The 21,599-nt window shown below is 45.5% G+C and overlaps 2 protein-coding genes across 9 annotated transcripts in view; both read right to left on the reverse strand.

Moving 5' to 3' along the window:
* Nucleotides 1–281: 281 nt before the first annotated feature.
* On the reverse strand, nucleotides 282–3,667 carry DLX1 (distal-less homeobox 1). Of its 3 annotated transcripts, none has more exons than XM_082689189.1 (3): nucleotides 2,946–3,264; nucleotides 2,056–2,255; nucleotides 282–915 (listed from the first exon to the last, which is right to left on the reverse strand). In XM_082689189.1, exons 1-3 carry the CDS (start codon nucleotides 3,256–3,258, stop codon nucleotides 661–663), a joined length of 768 nt encoding a protein of 255 aa, XP_082545315.1. In that variant the 5' UTR covers nucleotides 3,259–3,264; the 3' UTR covers nucleotides 282–660. The 3 variants fall into 3 exon arrangements, with proteins under 3 accessions (XP_082545315.1, XP_082545317.1, XP_082545316.1); XM_082689190.1 differs by lacking the exon at nucleotides 282–915 and adding an exon at nucleotides 1,163–1,875 and having other exon boundaries at nucleotides 2,946–3,651; XM_082689191.1 differs by lacking the exon at nucleotides 2,056–2,255 and having other exon boundaries at nucleotides 737–915; nucleotides 2,946–3,667.
* A 4,519-nt stretch (nucleotides 3,668–8,186) lies between these two features.
* METAP1D (methionyl aminopeptidase type 1D, mitochondrial) overlaps nucleotides 8,187–21,599 on the reverse strand; it is an 86,297-nt gene continuing 72,884 nt past the window's right edge. For 5 of the 6 annotated variants that reach the window (XM_082689182.1, XM_082689185.1, XM_082689184.1 and 2 more), the window contains 5 exons: nucleotides 18,560–18,723; nucleotides 10,997–11,094; nucleotides 9,695–9,742; nucleotides 8,704–8,782; nucleotides 8,187–8,573 (listed from right to left, as the gene is read on the reverse strand). In XM_082689182.1, the coding sequence (XP_082545308.1) occupies nucleotides 8,495–8,573; nucleotides 8,704–8,782; nucleotides 9,695–9,742; nucleotides 10,997–11,094; nucleotides 18,560–18,723 (468 nt within the window). In that variant the 3' untranslated portion in view covers nucleotides 8,187–8,494. The remainder of the gene's footprint in view (nucleotides 8,574–8,703; nucleotides 8,783–9,694; nucleotides 9,743–10,996; nucleotides 11,095–18,559; nucleotides 18,724–21,599) is intronic. The other variant, XR_014300250.1, reaches the window with a different exon arrangement.

Genomic DNA, 21,599 nt, shown 5'->3' on the forward strand with positions numbered 1-21,599 from the left:
CCCCAATTCCGGAGCGAGTTACACAGATGGTTAGGCAGGCCCAGGAGAAGGTCCGAAAGGACCAAACGTCCCAGTACCCCGAACTGGGCGGCCTGCCGGCCCGAGCCTCTTCCGACCTGGTGACTTTTTTCAGAGGCCGCAGAATGAGGACAGCGGACAGACGAGGACCTCGACTTCGTCAGCAAACAGATACAGAGCAAAAGGAGACAAGAGACAGACAGAACAGAAAAAAAAAAAAAAAAAGCTTTTGCTTTTTCTATATTGTTTTTTGTTTTTTGTGGGTGTTTTTTTTTTTTTTTTCTTTTTCCTGATAGTCCCACACAGCTGAAGGTCGACGAATCGGGTCCAGCTGGCTCATCTTGCTGCTCTGGCTGTCTCGGGAGCTTGTGCCTGCGCTCGGAGGCCGCTGTCTGCTGTCACCGCGCGGCGTAGGCCGGGGCGGGGGCGAGGGCGTGGGCGTGGGCGCCAGGAAGTCGCCGGTCCAGACCGCGCGGGGCTCCAAGGAAGTGGCGGGCGTCCTGCCTTCGCTGTTCCTTCTTCTTTGGCCCTGGGCCTTTCTGTAGGCCCAGAGCTTGCGGACAGGGTGGATGGACCGGGAGGCGGGAGGGGCCCGGGCCGGGGGGAGACGGGAAGGAGGCGGGAGGGTGCGGGCGGGCAACCTCACATGAGTTGGGGTTGCTGCATAGCTTCTTGGTGCGCCGAGGGGTACCATGACGTGTAGCTGGGGATGTAGGAACCCGCGCTGCCGCCCGAGCCCTTCCCAGATGACGAGTTGGGGTTCCAACCGGGCGGCACTGGCGGGGAGCCGGCAGACAGTGCCCGGCCGTTGGCCAGCGCGCTACCCTCCAGAGCCGCCCCGCCCTGCTTCATCAGTTTCTTGAACTTGGAACGCTTGTTCTGGAACCAGATCTTGACCTGCAAGAGCGGACAATAATGTGACTCGGCTAGGTCCATTGTGCCTACCGTGGTCGTCGGGGAGATAAGGGAGCCGTGGGACAGTGGAGAAAGGATCCCCCTCGCCGCCCTGCGCGACTGAGCAGCTCCCTGCTGGAGGAGCAGAGCCCCACCACCACCTATAAAAACCAAAGCCAGGCTGCCAGCCGCCGGTGGCCCGCAGGGGCAAGCTCTCAGAGAGCCAAGGGTGGTGAGGAGTTAGGGGGGGATCCAGGCCTTCGTTTGTCAGGGACTCAGCTCGACCCTCCCAATCGTCTGGGGGAAGAAGCAGCGCCTGCACAACATCCAGTCTTCAAGTCCAATATGAACATCAATAAAAGAATCGAGTGGAGGAAAGGAGTGGAGGAAATTTATTTGTAATGCCACCTGCTTTCTCTTTGCTCCATCCTTTCTGCCCTTGAGTGAGTCGGGGGCGATTGAGGAGGCCAAAAGGTTTTGTTAAACTTTTCATTTGGACTTACAACAACCTTTCCTTAGTGTCTGTTTGCTCTCCCCAGCTCTACTCCAAATCCCGGCCCAGACGTTGGAAACCTGCGCCAGTCCTGATCAGAAAGCCCATGGGCTCCCCAGTCTTAAAGCAATCCGGGAAGGAAGGTCCAGTTCCTCCTCCAGGGTCTGGGACTTGGGAGGTGAGAAGGCAGAGGAAAGGATTTCCCCATACCCCAACCCGGTGAGGAGGAGGAGGAGGGAGACAGAGGCTCCGGCCCGGCCCTGAGTGATTAGCCACACACTTTGAAGGCAAAGAAGGGATTAAGCCCAGCGTCTATTGTTCCAGTTGTTCGGGCACGTGTGACCTCAGAGTCCCCAAACAAAACGTCTAGGGAAATCCTTCCACGCCCTAATCAGATTGTCCAGGGAGTGAGGGCCCAGCGGCGGCAGTGCGGAGTACAGAGTGCAGCGACAGAGCCCGGGCAGAGAGAACTAGAGAGGAAGGAGAGACGCAGGGAGAACCAGGGATGGGACATGGACACACACACACGCACACACGCACACACGCGCGCACACAGTCTCCGACCCTGAGGCCCAGAGAGCCAGAAATGAAGCTCCGGGCGCAGGCCGGCCGCGGGGAGCCCGCTTGGCAGAGGGGCAGCGGCAAGGTACCTGCGTCTGCGTGAGTCCCAAGGAGGCCGCGAGCTCCGCCCTCTCGGGCAGAGCTAGGTACTGAGTTTGCTGGAACCTCCGGTTCAAAGCCTGCAACTGCAAACTGGAATAAATCGTCCTGGGTTTGCGGATCTTTTTCCCCTTGCCATTGAAGCGCACTTCACCGCCTTCCACCACCGTGCTCTTCTCCGAGTCAGCCCCTGGAGGGACAGCAGAAGCGGGGACTGCTGTTAATGCAGGGACAGCCTTTAGTGCGGGGAGCCGAGGGCGAGTGGCAACCGAGGGATGGCAGAGGCTGGGCCGATAGAGAACGCTCAAGAAAGTCCGAAAGCCAGGGAAGTGTCCCGTAAAGTCCGAGGGCCGGACCCGGGCCGCTGCAGGCGGACTGGGGCAGTTCCCAGGCGTGCAGTTCCTGCCTTTGCAGAGAAAGTTTGCTATTTTTGCAGGCGGTAGTTGAGGTTTAATTACCCTTAATTGCATACATTGTTTATAGCGCTACGCAATAAATAATTACTGCGACTAATACGTGCACATGTGGGTTTCTGTTTTCCAAAGGGGCATTGTGTGCTCCGCGCGCAGAGCCGCCCAGAGGCTCAGAGAGTGCCAGGGGACGCTCTCGGATTTATCCTTTGCTGTATAGTTGGGAGTTGGGTGGAATTTTTTAAAAAATCTTTTCTTTGCTATGACAAGGATCCATACATAGATTGATACCCGAAACCTCCATTGCTCCGGCGCCCTCCCCACCCCCACCTCTCTCTCCCTCTCTCCCTCCTCTCTCTCTCTCTCTCTCTCTCTCTCTTCCTCCCCCCCTTCCTCCCTCCCTTCCACCCTCCTTCTCCCTCTCTCCCTTCGTACCCTTTCCTCTCCCTCTCCCTGGCAGGCGCACGTACCTGGGTCCTCCAGGCGGCTCTGGGCGAGGCTGGCGCTGCCCGGGTAGGACTGCACCGAACTGATGTAGGGGCTGGACGCGTGGCTGCTGACCGAGTTGACGTAGGGGTAGCCCAGCGGTCGGGAGAAAGACGAGGCCGAGCTGTAGGCGCCGTCGGGCTGCGAATGGCCCGCCGAGTGTAAACAGTGCATGGAGTAGTGCCCGTGGGACATGGGAGAAGGAGACATTTGCTGGTTGGGTGGCCCAAACTCCATAAACACCGCCTTGCCCGACACGGGGCTGTTGAGACTTTCTGGCATGGTGGTCATGGTCATCTCTTCTCGCGGGGTCTGGGTGTGGGTCTCTCTCTCTCCTCTGCTTCCCTTTTGGGGGTCTCTGTGTTTCTCAGGACAGGAAGGAACCCAATTTAAGCGGAACAGGGGTTTTCACTTTCCATTCATAAGAAAATGGAGTTTGTCTCTTTGAAAAGTCTAAGCATGATGCTGCCGAGCTCCCCAAACTCGCTTCAAAGCTTTGACTCAGCCAAGGTCATAAATATTCATGAGCTGGCGGAGCTGATTGGTCCGCTGTCTTGCATAATCACCGGGGATTGGTCCGAGGCGCTCCGGCTCCGCTGGACTAGAGCGGGCGAGGCGGCCGGGCCTCGGGAGAAACGCGTCCACACTTCCCGGCCGGGGCTCCTCTGCAACAGAGCGCGCCGTGCGGAGCGCACAATGGGCTGCAGCGCCCGCGCCGGAACCTCAGCGGCCGGTGGCTCTTCGGCCTCCCGCCTCCCCGGCGCGCCTAACTTCCCAGAAACCCACCAACCGCTCGTCGCAGCCGCCCTCCCCCCACTACTGTCCCCACCCTCCGCCCGCCCCCCAAGCCGGGACAGGGGAACTGCTTCTCCTAGCCGCCGTCACCCGGTCCAGCGCTCAGCTTGGGCGACTCTGGAGCCCGGCCGCGGCCTGGGAGCGCAAAGTCGCGCACTGCCGGGGAGGGGGGGTGGTGGCACCAGAGGCGGCCAGCAGAGCGCTGTCCTCTCGAGAGTCGTGTGTCTAGCCCAGCGCTCTCCTTGGCCGCGCCTCCCCGGCCTGGATCCTCTCTGCCACATCCCTGGGATCGGGTCTGGGGCCCTCCGGGCGAACTCACTCACTCGGCCGCCGCGCCGCCGCCGCCGCTCCCTGGGGCCCGCTCGCATTGCTCCAGGCCCAGCTGGCCACTCCAGCTCGAGGCTGCACCGGTCTGATTAAAGCAGAGCGCGCGGAGAGCCAGGAACCCGCGCTTCTCCTCCCAGGAAAGGCGACCGCACCGCCCCCTCCCCCCAACACACACCCCCTCTTTCCCTCCCAACCTTCCTCCGCCTCCCTCTCCCCTCCACTCACTCTGCGCCGAATGCCCTGGACTCACTCGCCCCAAGGGCGCGGCGCTGAGTGGAGCCAAGGAGCCGGCGGGCTCAGTTCGGCTGAGCCTCGGATATCGGGTGGTCATTTTCCGGCCTCCTGGGGTCTGGCAAGAGTACCCGGGGTTTAGGAGTCCCGTGGACCCCGGAAACCCGCGGCAAAACCAGGCCAGTGGTAGGCTCGCAGATCTGGTTACAGACAGGTCTCTCATTGTCGCCCAGGATCCTCCTCATCTCCAGTGGTCAAAGCGGGCGCCCCTGGGCCTGGGGGCAGGGCTGGCAAAAGCTGCCACGGCGCCTTCTGTCTTCTGGGGCGCTAGGTACAGAAAAGCGCACAAAAGCCCCCCGCCGCCGACACCACACAGCCACCCCCACGAGGCGTGGCGCGCACCACGCTGTCTGCGAGGGGCTGTTGGTTCCCCATCCCGCCAGCCCCACGGTGAATCCCAAATTACTTTGTTAGGTAATTAGAAAGTGTTGATAATTATTTCTTTCATAATTTAGCGGTGTGACGGGAACGGGGAAATGATCTTGTGAAAGTTCACACGTGCAGATGTATTAGTTACTGATTCATTTGATTAAATGGTAGTCTCAAGTGCTCGGATCCGCAGCTGAAGGCGCCCCATTAGCATAACACTGATGTTTAATTTTCATACGCATAATTAGCCATATATTTAACACTAATAGCAACATGCAGCCTTTCAGCGTTAAACAGCCAGGGATTTGATCTGGCCTGAGCTGAACCTTCGGCGTTGCACCTTCCCCTGTCTGGAGTGCGCAATGATCACAGGACAAACCTCTGTTCTGTAATCAAGCACATTTTGGCAGAGGGAACACCAATAAAAATGAACATTCAAAACAAATTACATCGGTGCTGTCGTTACAGATATTAGTGGAAGGGGCTCTCTCTTTTTTAACTTCCGTAGCCGCAGCTGCTGCCCGCGGAATTCCTCTCCCTTTGGTTTAAGGGCATGATACTGGGGGTAGCAATATTTCAGGCAGCGTGGTTGGAGCAAAAAGGAAAACAAAAGCAAAAAAAAAAAAAATCCTTCAAACCAATAACTGGTTTGCCAACGTTTAGAAAGATTTTTCCCCCTTAATCACAGAATCACAGGGCGATGCTTTGTAGCAACAACCAGCTAATGACTCCGCCACCAGATTACTCCTGGAGCCGCTCAACTCCTCTTGATTTCCGTGTTGCCCTTGTGGTTTTAATTGCTCCTTCCTAGCGCCTGTTTCGGGGTGCGGTGCGGTGCCGTGCATTCTGCACAGCAGCGCGGATGCCGCCCGGGCCCCTGGTCTCTTGCGCGCACCTCTAGCGGGCCCTGCCCACGTAAGTGATCGCCGCGGCTGGCGCCGGGTCGGGGTGGGGACCGAGGGAAGTGGCTGTTGACTTCTGGCGCACAGGGCTATACGCGAGGAAACCCGACGGCTGGGCGGCCCTTGGCCAGTTTATGCCAGAGAACTGTAAGAAGGGGGGAGGGGAGAGAGGCAGCCACGGGTCGCGACTGTCGTCTACAGGTCTCTCTGTCCACATCTGGAAGGAGAAATCCAAACCTTTCCAGTGCAGAGGACCGGGCTGGCTCCGTGGAACAAAGGACGCGGTCCCTCGGGAAACGGCTTCAGAGCCTTGTTTATTTTAGAAATGAATTATATGTGGGCGAGGAAGTGTCTATACTCGGGGATTATTTCTTAGCCCCAGAGAAGCAGGTCCAGGGAGGTGCGGCCGAGCCGGGGCCCCTCGGGTACTGAGACACCCGGCCAGGAGCAGTTTCGCAGTGTGCGACCTTATCTCCACTTGGTGAGCCCGGAGTGGATCCCTCCCACCGCACCCCACCCCCATTGCTAAGACGACACCTGTTCTGAAACGCTGGTTTGCTTAGATCTTTGCCGGTCCCAACTCCGACAGGAAACAAAACTCTACGTTTATCCCGAGAGTCCCGGATTCCGAGTAGAACCAGTGGGAGACACCGCAGGACCCGAGTCCGGTGGTGTCAGCCGTAGCCACGCGTTTGCTGAAACGCCGGCGGCCCCGGGGTGAGGTCTGGGGCCAGTTCAACCAGAAGGTGATGGTGGTGGTGGTGGTGCACAAGGTATTTTTAAATCTTTCTAACTTCAACTTCAAAAGCATGTTAAACGGAGTTCACTCTAAATCAAGTTTGTTTCCTACGAGCTGCTGACATTGGCTGAGCTGGTATATATACATATACATGGGTATCATGTTTAAACTAGGCTTAAACTAGTTACTTTAATAAATAGGATTATAAACCTGTCCCATAAATACTTCCACCGCAAAATAATTGCTGCACAAACAGCATGTTATCCCAGTGGTTGGTAAAACCCTGTGGTCCTAATAAAATTATTCTTGGGGAACTTGGAGTAAACTGATCAGTAGATAAGATAAGCGGCGAACCTTGCAATCTCATTGCTCTAGAAAAGAAGTGAAATCATTATCTGGCAAACCTCTCCCAAGGCCATCTGGGCCGAGTTCTTTCCTGGAGAATGATTGTTCGAGAGCAGCAGTCTCATCTGTAGGCCTTTGCTTGAACAATGTCTCAAGAACTCTGAGAAGTTTTTCTGTGGGCTTTGTAAATCTTCAACCCCTCCCTCACCTTTTCCAGTTCTCAGATCCAATTGATTGGAATCACCTCTGTCCAAATTCTCCATGCCTGAGCGCAGAGAAAGGGGGCTGGAAGGGTTGGAGGATCCCCAAGAGAATCCAGGCTTGGGGAAAAGCTTGAACTAGCCATTTCTTCAAGGGCACTTGCTGGCCTGCTTCCTAACTCTTCTCCCTACACTTTGTGTCACAAAGACAGCTGCCTTTTGGGTCCTGATCACAGAGACCACCTGTCATGGCAACTACAGGTGCTTGCATTTCCTTGGTGCTCTCCAGCCCAAGCTATATTTAGTGCTTGGCAACTTTGTAAAACCCGCTTCAGTAGAAACGAAAGTTAGCACAACTCCTGACTGCCTGGACACCCTCACAGAAATTGTTCCTAAAACCATAATCAGAGGGGGGCTATTCTCTATGTGCCTGCTGGACGCCCGGCACCTCTTCACCTGAGCCCAGGGGTGAACAGGTGCTGGGGGGTGTAGTTCCTGCTGAGGAAGAGAGGGTATTCTGATCAAAATGGGCCTTTGGGAAATGTAGAATGTGAGTGCTTGGATTTTCTGCTTCTGAAGCTGATGGAGCTTCAGGCTTGCCAGTTTCGATCCCAGCTAACTTGGCTCTTGCCCTCAAAAGTTTCCATATTTTCTAGAATCTTCTGGGTCTCTAGCAGGAGAGCACAGTCCAAAGGCAGCGGATACGGAGAGAGGTCAGCTTAGGGGCTAGACAGCTGGACAGCGTTCACATCTGGATGGGGAGGGGGCAATGTTCGAATTTCTAGTGCAACAGATGTGTGTGTGTGAGAGAGAGAGAGAGAAAGAGAGAGAGATGGAGGGGCGAGAGGGTCCCTCAAAAGTAACCTCCGGGATGGCTGCTCGGGGCAGGATGAGGGATGTGAGGAAGAGCCAGAAGAGCCACAGGGCTCCAGGAAAGCCATGTGTGTGGACTGATAAAGCACTGTGAAGGCCAGATGCAGGGTTCACTGGCAAGGAAATATGTGTAACCAACCCCACGGTTTGCTAGCTAATCTCTTCATCCCAAAGCAGCTATGAAGGGAAAAGAATTGGAAGGGCTAGTGCCAACGTGGGATCCACAAGGGGAAAAGAAGAGACTTCTAAAAAATTCCCAGCTAACATCTAGGCTTATTCTTTCCCCCAACCGCAGATGTGAAAAGTTCAGAGACTCCAAAATTAACCAGCCACCCTCTCCCTCTAGTATCTGTCAGAGGCGCAAGGACAACAGACACAATGGGCTTAGGAGGGGAAAGCTTTTACTTGGGCAGTCAAGGCAAGGGGAAGAGTAAACCACGCATTTCTAGAAATCCTTCCCCTACCAACCCCGGGAGTCCCCATCCCCCGCCCCCCCCCCATCACTTCAGGCGGTAGGAGGCCGAGGCCAAGGCCAGGCTTGAGATCGGATCCCCATCGGGTTTTTCCAAGACATGAAGCTAGGTTGGTTACTGCGTGACCTCCCGTTTTGCCGGGCTTCTAAAAGTTCTCCAGCTGGATTTCGGCAATTTAGGATAAAAAGCTCCCGGCCTCTGCGACCTGCGGGCGGCTCCTCAGGCCTCGTGGGGCAGTTTGGTCAGGATCTGCACGCCCCCCGACGTGATGAGAACTGTGTGCTCGAACTGGGCGGACCTGAAACACACACCGAAGCGGTCAGAAGGCGCGAGAGCGCCGGCGGGGCGGGGAACAGTAGCTCGCGGGAGCCGTGGGACCAATCTCCCTTCCCATAGCCTCTCAAAGCAGTGGCACCGAAAGCAAACACCTTTGATTGTCCAGGGAGACCACAGTCCAGGCGTCTTCCAGGACTTTAAATTCAGGAGATCCCTCGGTTATGATTGGCTCTGTAAGAGGGAAAATATTTACTGCAGTGATCTAATCACATTCTTGTCAAATATTGTTCGGGCTGATTACGAAAAAAGAGAAGAAGGTTCTCCTCCCCTCCCCCCAAGTGCTTCCCCCACGGGTTCCTGTTGTCATCTCACAAGGGCTGATAATTGATGTTGCTTACATCGTATATTACAAACTAAACAGTAGGAAGAGGAAACACTACCGCATTCAAAAATGTATGAAGTTGTCTCATTCGTAATTTTTTTAAGAAAAAAAGGGCATTTTAATCAAGCCTTAATTAGGACCCCGTGGATAATAACCACCCAAACACCAGTCCCTCTTATAAATACCAGTCAGTTTTTTTAAATATTTGAATTTTTAAAACATGCTTAAAATGTTCATTAATCAGCAAATAACAATTTTCTTATTTCACTCTAATTGCTTCGCCATTAAGTACCACAGTCAGAAATATGATGCCTTTAGGGTCTTAGATGATTGGAATTTGGTGGTGACACCAGTCACATGATTAGCCAAGACCGGGCGGCCAGACAGGGAGCAAGGGACATGATCACTTCTAGTTACTGGGTGTTACTGGAAAAAACAAAAGCAAAAACGAAAACCCCAAACCAAACCAAAAAATCCCCAAAACCAAACCACACCAAAACAACAAAAAACACCAAACACTGCCTTATGCTCGTAACAGAATTAGAGGTTGGATGGCTGCCGTCTCCTAAATGTGTCAGTAAGTATCTGATTTAGGAAGATGGGGCTCGAGGATATTATTTAATCAGATTTGCTATGCATCTGAATTATTTCATTACGCTGATTGGCTTTATTATTCCTTCACGGGACTGCCTGGCCTAGGCCAGCACTGCTGCCTTGATCCAGGAAGCCAGGGCTCTCTAAAGGGAAGCTTGGGCACTGACCTATGGTGAACGCCATTCCCTCCTCCATGAGTAGATCGCTGTCATTTGCTGCAAAACAAAAAATATAGGGTAGGGGGAGTGAGAAATGGAGAGAAAGAGAGAAACAGAATTAGAGGGGCAGGACTGTTCAAAAAGACCTTGGTCACTTGTCACTTCATTTATTTATTTTTTCTTTTTTCTTTTAGGATAGAAGGGGTTCTGACCCTTAGGCTTCACATTTTCTTTGCTTGGGGTCAAGGCCCCTGGGAAGGGTGTACCAAGGGCTAGCAGAGGCAGCTGGAGTGTTTTAGATACCTGTTGTGTGCTTTAGACAACTTCCACAGTCCCCTGGCCACTTCTTCCAGGTCTCCTGGCTTCACTGGGTCCTAGGCCCTGCCCGCCACCCCAAATAGAAAGACATCTTGGGGAACTGATAGAAAGGGAAGGCAGACCCTTACGGTGCATGTTAAAGCAGGAGGCTAGGACAGGGGTGACTTGAAATAACTCCAATAAGTGTTGGTGCAGGGTGGGGCACAGGACTGAGACACTCTTTCTGCGCTCCTGAGCTGCCGCAGATGGGGTTCTTTAGTGCAAAAGGAATTCTGACCTGCTGGGTTCACGGGGATCTTCAGGGAATAGGGTTCTACCAGCATTTCTTCTAGGGACTGCTCCAACCCCAAGCACACAGGTCAAGGCCCAACTTTCCTTCGGTCCCTGTCCAGGTGTGCAGCCCCCCTTGGGAGCACTCTACAGAATTGCCTCCTACCCTAACCACTGCTTCTGACCTACCCTTGCCTTCTCATTGTCAGGTGCATACTCAGGCAGTGAAAAGCAGGAGGTTCTGGGGAAGGAATACAAGGGTGGGTATAACCTAGAAATCACTAAAAAGTACATGCTGCTAAATACATCAGCTGTCAACGCTGTGTAGGATGTAATGAAGTTTAACCACAACAGTCAGCAGTTAGAGAAGAGGGTAGAAAAAGAAAAACAGAAAACAGTCATATGTGCATGCTGCTGGGACATTGATGCAGTGGCATTTTGTTTTCAGTAACTTTTTCTAGACAAATATCCCTTGTGCCTTCCAGCCATCACCCTTCAGGGGAAGACAAAAAGCAAAATAAACCCTATTCTGAGACTGAAACTGCTGGGCTCTAATCCAGTAACATAGTAATGTGCTGGTTACAATTGAGTAACTCCCCCCCCCACACACATGCATACACACAAAAGGATGATCATATGAATTCAAAATTAGAGGAACATGAGGAGCAAAATTGCCTTGTTGTGATTCTACCCAATAAATAGCTCCCAAATTAACGTCCTTACCATGATGCCAAATTTCTGGATGTCCATGAAAGTAAGATCCTATCCCATGCCCCACAAAATGTGGACAGACTTGGAAACCATTCTGATGAGTTATGCGGCTTTAAAAGCGACCAAAAAAAAAAAATTTCATTAAATTAGGTAAGTTTTTAACACATACTTAGATAAAGTCACTTTAAAATAGTCTCTGAAAGAGAAAAAAAAATCAGTTCTACCAGCAGATGGTAGAGTCAGATGGTAACAATGTTTTCATTATTCTGAAATAATTAAAATTTTTGCCATTGCATGTAACAACTCCTTTTGGATAAATGAAGAAAAAAGGTATGTATCTAACATGGTAGTTTGCTTCATTTACCTTAGGCATTCAAACAAGGCCACTTTTAGACAACAAGTGAGTGTGCATGTGGATCGATGCATGCCTATACGGATCGATATGCATACCCATGCGCATAGAATGCAGGTCATAAAAACTTGCCTGGTTTGTATAAGATTTCACCAAAGACTTTGCAAATTACTACTGATTTGGGGACTGAGCAGAGAAACAAAACTGCAACCTAGAAATGTGACCTCCTACTTTTATAGTTTTCTTATTCTGGCCTACTTCAAAACATTACGTATTTTAGAAACAGACACACTCATACAATAGGTCAAGTCGCATTGTCAATATTCTTGAAATACTCCAAAACTTTGTCATCATTTGGGATTTCCACTCAAGACTTAACTCATTAACAAAATTCACACAGAATGCTTTTTAATCACCGTGATGCTTAAGAGAAGCTAGTATTGTGATTCCTAGTTATTTTTTTTAAAGATTTTATTTATTTATTTGACAGAGAGAGATCACAAGTAGGCAGAGAGGCAGGCAGAGAGAGAAGGGGAAACAGGATACCTGCTGAGCAGAGAGCCCGATGTGGGGCTCCATCCCAGGACCCTGGGATCATGACCTGAGCCGCCGAAAGCAGAGGCTTTAACCCACTGAGCCACCCAGGCGCCCCTGATTCCTAATTCTTAATGCTATATTTGTTCTTTCTACATGCAAAATGTACAGGTTTCCATCTATTCCATCCACAGAAATGAAGTCTGGCCTATAGAATTCAACCCTAAAATCCTCACATACAAAGTTAAGAAGTTGTTTTTGAAATCAGGTGAGCACACTCATTTCTAAGAGCAAGAGAAAGTTAAAACATATAAAGCATGAACAATTTATATTTTCATGTGGGGTTAGTGCCCTAACCCTAACCATAACAATGGATCGGGATTTACAGGATTACTATTAAATTTTTTTTTTCTTTTAAGATTTTGTTTATTTGACAGAGAGAGATCACAAGCAGGCAGAGAGGCAGGCAGAGAGAGGAAGGGAAGCAGGCTCCCTGCCGAGTAGAGAGCTCCATGCAGGGCTCAATCCCAGGACCCTGGGATCACGACCTGAGCCAAAGGCAGAGGCTTTAACCCACTGAGCCACCCAGGGGCCCCCACTATTTAAATTCTTATCAAAATCAAAGTTTTTAGATCCCAAACTAGGTTTCCAGTAGACCTTAGGTTTAGTCTGAACATGAACTCAGAAGCAGCATCTCTTGACACTCATGTCAATACTCTTATCTCTGAACATGTTTAACTTTCATCTCCGGACCTGCAAGATGCCTTCTCTTATACCAGGATGTCACTGTAAGTAGCAAATGGACAGCCTCTTATTCAGACTTAATTTCCATGTAACTGAGAGTGCAGAAACAGGTAAGCTATGCATGTGTCAAAGACAGGAACAACAAGTCAACATCTTTATCTCTTAAATTTGTACTTTGTGGTTATCGTTATTTCTGTGTATCTGTGCAGTTGGGGCAGGAGGTATAAAAACTTTCCCAAGGTGTTTCTACTTGTACCACACAATTTCCAAATAAAAACTGAGAATGGAGAGCGGATAGAGGGTGGAATTACGTAAGACAATAATGATCTAGATTTTTTTTTTTTTAACAAGAATGGGTCCTACCGAAACTGCAAATTATGTGACTTTAGTCCCAACAAACCTCAATGAGTCTAAGAACATTCCATAAACTGTTCTCCTACTTTCTTTCCTTTAAAGGAAAAAAAAAACCCTAGGATCTAACAGATTGGCAGGCATCACGGCTACATCTTTAATGTGTGATACAATGGCAATCTTCATTTTAATTTCTGATGAGAAGAGAGGAAGAAAGCCCACTCTGCAGAAACACTTGGGGTCCCTCTGCCATCACACCTCTCATTCCTCTTCATAAAAGAAGCTGTGCAATTACAAGGTGCTAAAGATATTTTGAGTGCATTCTCCTACAACAATTTACTGCCTGGATCCTGCTGGAACTTATGGTTATGGGAGTATCACAGAATGTATGTGTCATGAATGCAAAGGTCAGGATTTCACAGCCGGGTGGAAAAGAGGAAAAGCGCAGGACAAATTTCGCTCAGTTCCTTGGCTGAGCATCATCTCAATGCTTGATTACCAGGAGCTAAGTATAGATTTCGGTCTGCCTTTCAGGGTATTTCCCTTGTGGATTTGTAGTGAGCTTTTTTATTATTTATTAAAAATATTTTATTTATTTGAAAGAGAGAGTGAGTGTGTGAGAGAGAGCATGAGAGGGGAGAAGGTGAGAGGGAGAAGCAGACTCCTCGCGGAGCTGGGAGCCCGATGCGGGACTCAATCCCCGAACTCTGGTATCATGATCCGAGCTGAAGGCAGTCACCAAACCAACTGAACCACCCGGGCACCCTGTAGCGAGATTTTATCTCACATATTTATGGGGACGAAATGGGATCAAATCTAATGTTCCTATTTGCTATTTAAAATCATGTCCTTGGGCGCCTGGGTGGCTCAGTAGGTTAAGCCACTGCTTTCGGCTCGGGTCATGATCTCAGGGTTCTGGGATCGAGTCCCGAGTCGGGCTCTCTGCTCAGCAGGGGGCCTGCTTCCTCTTCTCTCTCTGCCTGCCTCTCTACCTACTTGTGATCTCTCTCTGTCAAATAAATAAATAAAATCTTTAAAAATAAAATAAAATCATGCTTCTTCACCTACTTTGGAATATACGGGGAGCATGAGATGATTTGCCCTGATTCTAGGGCTTAAATCTAGATTCATAAAAGACCATCCGAGGGACCTGTAGTAGTAAATTCCACTCTGACCTGAAAGCCAGTGGTGGTCACCCTGACTGCGGCACGGGAAGGTGGAGCACGTGTGCTTCACTGGTGTGTTGAGGGAAGTGGAAAGAGCTGGGCAGGCCGGGCTGCCCAAGAAATGCCGCGGCTGCTCCCCTGCACCAGGCCTCCCCGGCTGTGACCCCTCCTGAGCCCGAGGTCTTCTTGCCCTGGACAAGAAGGAGATCTGTCTTCTTTCTGCTGAAACCTACTGAAAAGAATTCTCCTGGTATTAGCTGTTCTGTACTGATTTTTCTTTAACTAAAAATCTCTCAGACAGTACAACACTTACCCATGAGCCTGAGCGCATTTACGATTTGAAGTCCTTCATAGGGACTATTTGGGGAGGGAGAAGAGGGAAGGAAGAAGGTATGCAGATGTACTTCCTGAACTTACTCTGAAATCATCCTATTATTATAGTTCGTGTTTCAGTTACGGTTCCTCGCTTAAGGAATTTCTTGGGGCCGTTTTCGTCCATTTAATTCCCTTTCATGAGAGAGTTTTCCTCAATTGAAGTATTGTGTAGACGAATTAAAATTCTTAATACATTTCAAGTACATTTTGTGAGGAAGAACACATTCCCCAAGAGGGCAGAGGAGTACTGTGTTTAAGTGCATACTCTTCTCAAGAAAGAAAAATGCACACGGAAATCATTTTCTCACCATTTTTACACGAATCCTAAAAACAGGACTAATTTCCAAATGGTCACAGCTCTAATTAAACGGCCCCTGGTTTTCCAAGTTCAGTCCTTCCAGGCTTTTATTTTAAACAGTAGTCTTTGAATGAAGGAATGCATGAACCCAAGGATTCCCTCTAACGACAAGGAATGTTTAAGTGCAATTAGTAATATTTTTGAAAGCCAACAACCGTTTTTGGAAAGAGGGGTACATTTTTTTGTTTCAAGCCGGATCACAAATTACTGTGTTTTTCTTACAATAGTGCTGAACTTTTATTTGAGGTTTTCTGTTTCCGAAAAGCAGACATGATGGATTGAAATAAAAGATAATTTATTGCAGTGCTTACTTTCATGTGCAGAGAGAAGCAGTGTAATTGTAATTTACAGTAGCTGTCAAGAAAAATCCATCACAGATGACATTAAAATGACTTATTTTGCCTGAGCCACTTATTGTTTAAATGTGCATAATCTAATAGAAAGAGATTATTTTTAAAAATCTGCTTTATAGTCTTCTAAATTAATATCAAAACATATACTTATGAATTAAACATTAAAAACCATTTATTGATACTTTCATCATGACATTTACAACTATAAGTTTAAATTATTTTTGATGGAACTGTCACATATTTGGGATGCATGAATCTACACATTCACAATATTCTCATATGTACAGATCATATCATCTAGAGATAATTTGAATATACAGCTTTAGAAATAATTTAAAGCAAATGGAGGTACAGTGAGCATAATAACACTGTAATCTAAAGATCACTAGCCATCCCTCATGAAGCAAAAGGGCACACAGAGAACTCTTTTCATTAAACTATTATAGCCAATACTTCTTCAGAGATAGCCTCCTACCTTCACAGGCTTCTGAGAATTTCGAAATGTCCTATAAAGATCACTAGGTTCTTGGTAGCATACTGCTAATAAAAGAAGCTTGAATGTTCTTTTCATGGTGCATCAGTAGAGGGAGGCTATGCAAAAGATGGTGAATATCTTAAAATAAATGAGACTGAGTTGAAAGATGTTTGTAAACCTTCAGTCTGTAATGATTCCAAGTACTTTTGGCTTAAAGGTGGAGACTGTTTATTTACTCCCTTGAGATTTTTGCCTGAATAAGAAAAGGCAAAATAATAGATGTCCAGAAACACAGCCTTAACATGGGCTAGTCCCTGGTGGCAGACAGAAACCATCCAAATAATGAAATGTATCAGGGTGAAAGTAAAAAGTTCATTGTCTGTTATTTTTCACATAGTTCTGTAAGTGTAGCTGTTGGGACTGATCTGGTTTTCAAAGGAGCTTGTCCATGCAAATTCATACTCTGCGAAAACTGACCTTTGCATCCAGATAGCTAAAACCCAATGTCACTTTCAATTCTACTCTTCTTCTTCTTCTTTTTTTTTTATGTAGCTAGAATTAATGTAGTGAATATGTAATGAAATGCATTATCCTGCATGGAGATTTATCAGATTTTCCGACTGAATGCTGTGCTTTGCTAGTACTAGCTGGAGTTCACCTGCATGTTGGTGTGGCGTGTGGCTCTTTTTTGTAAAGAGTTAAGTCGTACACAAAAAAAGGGAACAAAGGTCAGCACCCAGCCGCCACTTGAATGTGAGATTTTTCTTTTTATTCCCCTTGATGTATACTAGGCTCTGTGTTATTAGTCTTAATGATGGAAAATTGTAGTGTTGATACAAATCTTTTTTTCAAAGTAGTAGGCGGGAGCTCCATTTGTTAGTAAGTTTTTTTGTGACTAAAAGCCACGGACAGTACATTTATGTAGCAGTAAAAGGCCTAGATGCTCTTTCCATAGCAGAGCTAATTATTCCTACTGTGACCTTACTGATCTAGCCTGTTCCTAGCACATCTCATCTGCACGCCTGTTCCTCTGTGTAGATGGTGTCAGAGAATATGAAAAACCCTATAATGAAACCATTTTCATGATGGAGAAAGGCTACTGGAGTTGCACTTGCTACAAAGAGGCTCAATTATATGAGTAATTGTGATAATTTTCTACATTCATAGCCTTCAATGGGGAAAAAAGAATGAGAGCCACAAAGGAAAATTACTTTAACAAGAAAGTACAGAGAGTAAAAATGGAAGAAGAGACAAAAAGGGGAAAAAATAACCAGAAAAAAAAAGTTTAAAAAATAGATCTGGAGGGAGGAATAGCGAGACAGGGAGAACAACAGAAATGCTCAAAAGCCCGTGTGCAGCTGTGTTGCACAATTAAATTGAATTTTTTTTTCTGCAGTTGATGAATGTGACTACTGCAAATGTGCCTCTGTAGTTAGCTATCATTTGTTGTTCCGTGACAGGAAAAGGATAATTACCTCTCAGAGAGAATCAAAGGCTGACATGCCCTTTAGACACAGCCATGAATGCAGAGCTCGATAGAATGCTTGAATAAGAATCTAGTGTTCTCTGCCCCCTTCTACTGAAGAATAAATTTTGTTAAAATGCAAGAGCACCACCAGCAAATTTGTTGAACCCTAGGTGTTCAAAAATATGAGATACATCTATCGACTCATCCCATTTGCAAAAATAAAACTGCATTTTGAATTCATTTCTATTATATTCATGGACAGTAAGATAGTGAGATATGCATTAAATTTCTTTTCCCAGTAGGGGTCTGATTCAACATTTCCTATGAAAGAACAGAGAGACACTATCCTTTTTTCCCAGGCTAGTTAGCCTATAATTTAAAACTGTCAAAAACACAATTTTGTTCAAAGTCTTCAATAAAAGCTTCCCAGATATAAGCCAAAGAGATTTTACTAAAGTTTGATTCAGACATTGTTACAATATTTTTAAAGCCATAAATACATTTAACTGATATTTTACTGCCTTTTTTCTTAAAGTGTTTGAGGGCTTACGAAGAAAAAGGCAGCATCTTTTCAAGGTGACTAAGCCTTCCATCCTTTAGACAAATGGGAAGTATTCAATGGTTCATATTAATGAGAACAGTACTTTAAAAGGTACTGATGTGATCATCTTTAACAAAATGTATTACTTTTGAATGAAAACACATATTCTGAATGTCTACTTCAAAACAGTTATAGGGGTTTAAAAAAAAAGATCTAAAAGTAGGTAACAGATTATGGGGAAAAGTCTTGAATTCAGGAAATACACATACACTCAAAAAGCAAGCACAGAATGCTGTTTGGAAGATAAATTATAGTTTACAGGAAAAAAATGAACCAGACAGGAAAAGGACATAAGATTGCCCTTTCAGCCTGTTTGCTAATCCACTAATTTGAAAGGTAAGTCTTGCTTGAGCTAATGTTTTTTTTTTCTAATGTTTGTATTATAGGAATATGTTTCACTTCATTCCTTTATAAAATTTAGCTTTTCTCCTGTTTCATTATCCAAGAGTTGGTATGCTTATCCCCTTCTTAGTTACTTTCTTCCATGTTTGGTGTGATTTTGAGTAAAGGAACACTACAGACCAAAATGTCGAGCTTAAACTAAAGCAGTCATATAAATATTGCTTGCTGCTCCTGTAAGTTTCCTGCTGACCCCAGTATAATTCACTGTTTTAAAATCTCTCTCTCTCTTTTTTTTTAAGCCCAGGGAACAACATTGCAGCTTGGCAGTTCACATACTGATATCAGACTGAAATGATGGTTCTGAATCATAAAACATGTCATCAACTTTATACCAAGCCACCAATAACCTTTGTACCATTTGCCAACCCTCCCTTTACTTGTCAGTGTAAGGCTTACCTGATTGTGTTTCCAATTACAGAGAAGGGAGCCCCCGCTCTGCAAGCTGCAATTGCTTCATCTCTACACCTCCTGGCAACCTCCACTAACTTTTTACCACATTCATCCACATTGCCCACCAAAAACGTTTCAGAGGTGTCTCCGTGGTAGCCATTGTAATAGACCTAAACACAGGCAAACATTTAAAAATACATCCTTATTTAAAAATGTACTTTCCAAAAGTATATATTGTGTTCATTTATGTATTTAGTAGATTCATATGTTTCACCCTTCCAGAATTACTCATTTCCCTACCAAAAAAAAAAAAAAAAAAAAAAAAATGCTAAAGCCTTACAGAAATTATAAAAGATGAAGCTATATGATGATATTACAAAATTCAGAAATAAATATATAACTGGAATGGCTATTTCAGCATTATGATTAGCAATGCTAGTATAATGTTTTATTTCGAGAAGACAAAACTATACATGCATAAATTAGTGACCAAAGACATTGACCCACAATTACTACTATAGCTCTAGGGAACCTAGAAGTATTTAACATAGTGAAAAGTTTCTTCAGTGTCCTAAAGACACTCGATCTTTTATTTACCAATTCTACATTTGGAAGTGATAGACAACAAGAAGAAATAAAATAGACATGTCAGTCTTAGACAGTAGGAGAATTTTGTTTCAAGAAGTGAAGTGGCTCAATATGGGAATGAAATATGTTAGGGAAAGATCCTGCCTGGAAGTGAAACTTTAGTCAATTGTTCCAGATAGCAGAATGTTAACAGAAGACACTATACATGGGGTCTTAAAGGATTAAAATATAACAAAATAGGCTTAAGAATAAAATTACAGAAAATACAATTTTATCAGTTGTCAGCAGGCCCTATAGGATCTTGGAAGACATCAGAGTCATTATAAAAATCAATAATTAACAAACACTAAGAAATACACAAGGTACTATGGTGAGTGCTGTGAAGTGTATAAACCTGGCGATTCACAGACCTGTACCCCTGGGGATAAAAATATATTATATGTTTATAAAAAATTTAAAAAAATAAAAAATAAAAAAAAAATACACAAGGTAGAAGAAACTGGTTGAATACTGATCCTCAGATAGAGCACAGAATTTGCTATTTTGCATTAATTTGACCTAGGTAATTATTTTTCACATTTCTCTTTCTCATGAAGTAGAATGTACAAACTTATAAAAAAGATATTTATCTGAGCTATTTTAATACCGAGTTAATGTCTTAAATCTGTATACTATTCTGCACACACACAAAAATACTCTACTACACTCTGTAAGGGAAGCAGGAAAAGTCTTTATTCTTCTTCGCTTTATAAGTCAGGAACCTGAGGCTTAAACAGGTAACTCATCTAAGGTTACTGGCAAAAATACAGAGGTAGATCCAGATGTAGTACTGGCTTCTAATCAAATGTTTTCTCTACTGTGTCAAATGACCTTAATTACCTTGCAATACAGTAGTGTTTTATATATTTTTTCCCATTTGCAGTCCAAGAAAGTACAAGTTTGATTTTATAAACAATTATGTTACTGTTGCTAATATAAGAGTAATTATTTTAAAAATGTGTAATTCAGTGTTTGTGTAACTGTTATTTAAGTAAAAGATATTTTTTAAAATCTTTGACTTCTTATATTACTTTTTGCTAGTTTTCCAAATGACTTCGTGAAAGATTCAATATGTACGAGAATAATAACACTTCTGAAAGCCTATGGCAGTTATCTATAATTAGGGTTTATGCTCACAAAGTATTCTTGTTTTGTACTTCATTTATTAAAGAAATATTTATTGAGCAACTACTCTAGGCATCTCATAGTTTTTGTTTTATTTTTAATTCAGCTTTCAAGGGGGAAAGAAGTCTGTTTCCTTGTGATATATACTAGATGTAAGCAATTATAAAATGCACAATGAGTACTTTCTGATGAAAGTAAAGGATCTCATAATGGAGTCTTTCACTTAATAACATATCTCACAAGAAATATAATTTGTGGCAAGGGGTTAATAAAAAGAAATATAACTTAGGAAGATAGCGACCAATAGGTCTTCTTGACTCCTTTATATTTTGAGACACTTGAAGTGTTTCACCTTGCTTTTATGAGTTTTGCAACTGTGATATATCTGAATGTTAAAAATTCATTAAAAGTCTTCAGGAAACAGAAAAGGCATGGAATATTCTCTCTGGATGCACTGGGAGCAGAAGGAAAGTGTGCTGATTTCATTCAAAGCAGCAATATTTTATTAGGGGGTGATTAGGTGAGACAATAAATGTAAAACCCCTAAATCAGTTACAATTCAAAAGAAAAGTATATCGGAAAAATACTTATTTCAGGCATACTTCATAAAATATCTCCTCCTACATGATTCTGAGTAGGAAAGATAAACCAACAGAATATCTGTGCAGTAAATTCTCAAGTATTCTGAGGACAAAATGATATATGAAAGAGTAGCAGCGATAAAGGCATCATTGGCTATGTCACCATCCAATCTGCTATGAAAAAAGAGGGGGAGTTAATTCAAACAACTAAAAATTTGGCTGAACTCAACTGGATGACAATTTCCACCTCATTCCCACACCTACCTAAGTTCATGGTCTGGATACAAAATAAGTATCATGGAAAATATTTCCTCATTCATAGAAGCTATACTCCTTGAATGTTGTCTCTCTCAACTGGTTCTCATCAGATGATTAAATTTTATTTATTTACTTAAAACTTGTCTATTAATCACCAAATGCACAGAATTAATTTCCAATCCGCATAATCCAAAGGGACCCCTGCGAACTTTTTTAGTAAAATGAACTGCCAAAGTGCAAATAATCCAAGTCTGAGACTAGTGAACGGCTGAGAGAATTAGAAAAGGTTAGCACTTGTACAGTTTGAAGTTCCCACGTTAAATCACTTTGGGTTGTTATTTAAAAGAAAGGCTGTTAACCATTTGGTAAAAAGTTGGGTTCAGAGAGAAAACCACTCTGCTCGTATGCTCCGAGTTCAAGGCTCTCTATACCCTCGATGCCTCAAATGGAGCACG

The sequence above is a fragment of the Mustela nivalis genome, assembly GCF_964662115.1.
Source record: "Mustela nivalis genome assembly, chromosome: 11".
Lineage (NCBI taxonomy): Eukaryota > Metazoa > Chordata > Mammalia > Carnivora > Mustelidae > Mustela > Mustela nivalis.

Excerpts from the sequence above, each read along its gene's own strand:
- DLX1 (XM_082689189.1), bottom strand. The coding sequence starts at position 3,258 with ATGACCATGACCACCATGCCAGAAAGTCTCAACAGCCCCGTGTCGGGC. Across the intron at positions 2,256-2,945 it reads GAGCCGCCTGGAGGACCCAG|GGGCTGACTCGGAGAAGAGC; the intron begins GTACGTGCGCCT and ends CTGTCCCTCCAG. Across the intron at positions 916-2,055 it reads TGGGACTCACGCAGACGCAG|GTCAAGATCTGGTTCCAGAA; the intron begins GTACCTTGCCGC and ends CCGCTCTTGCAG.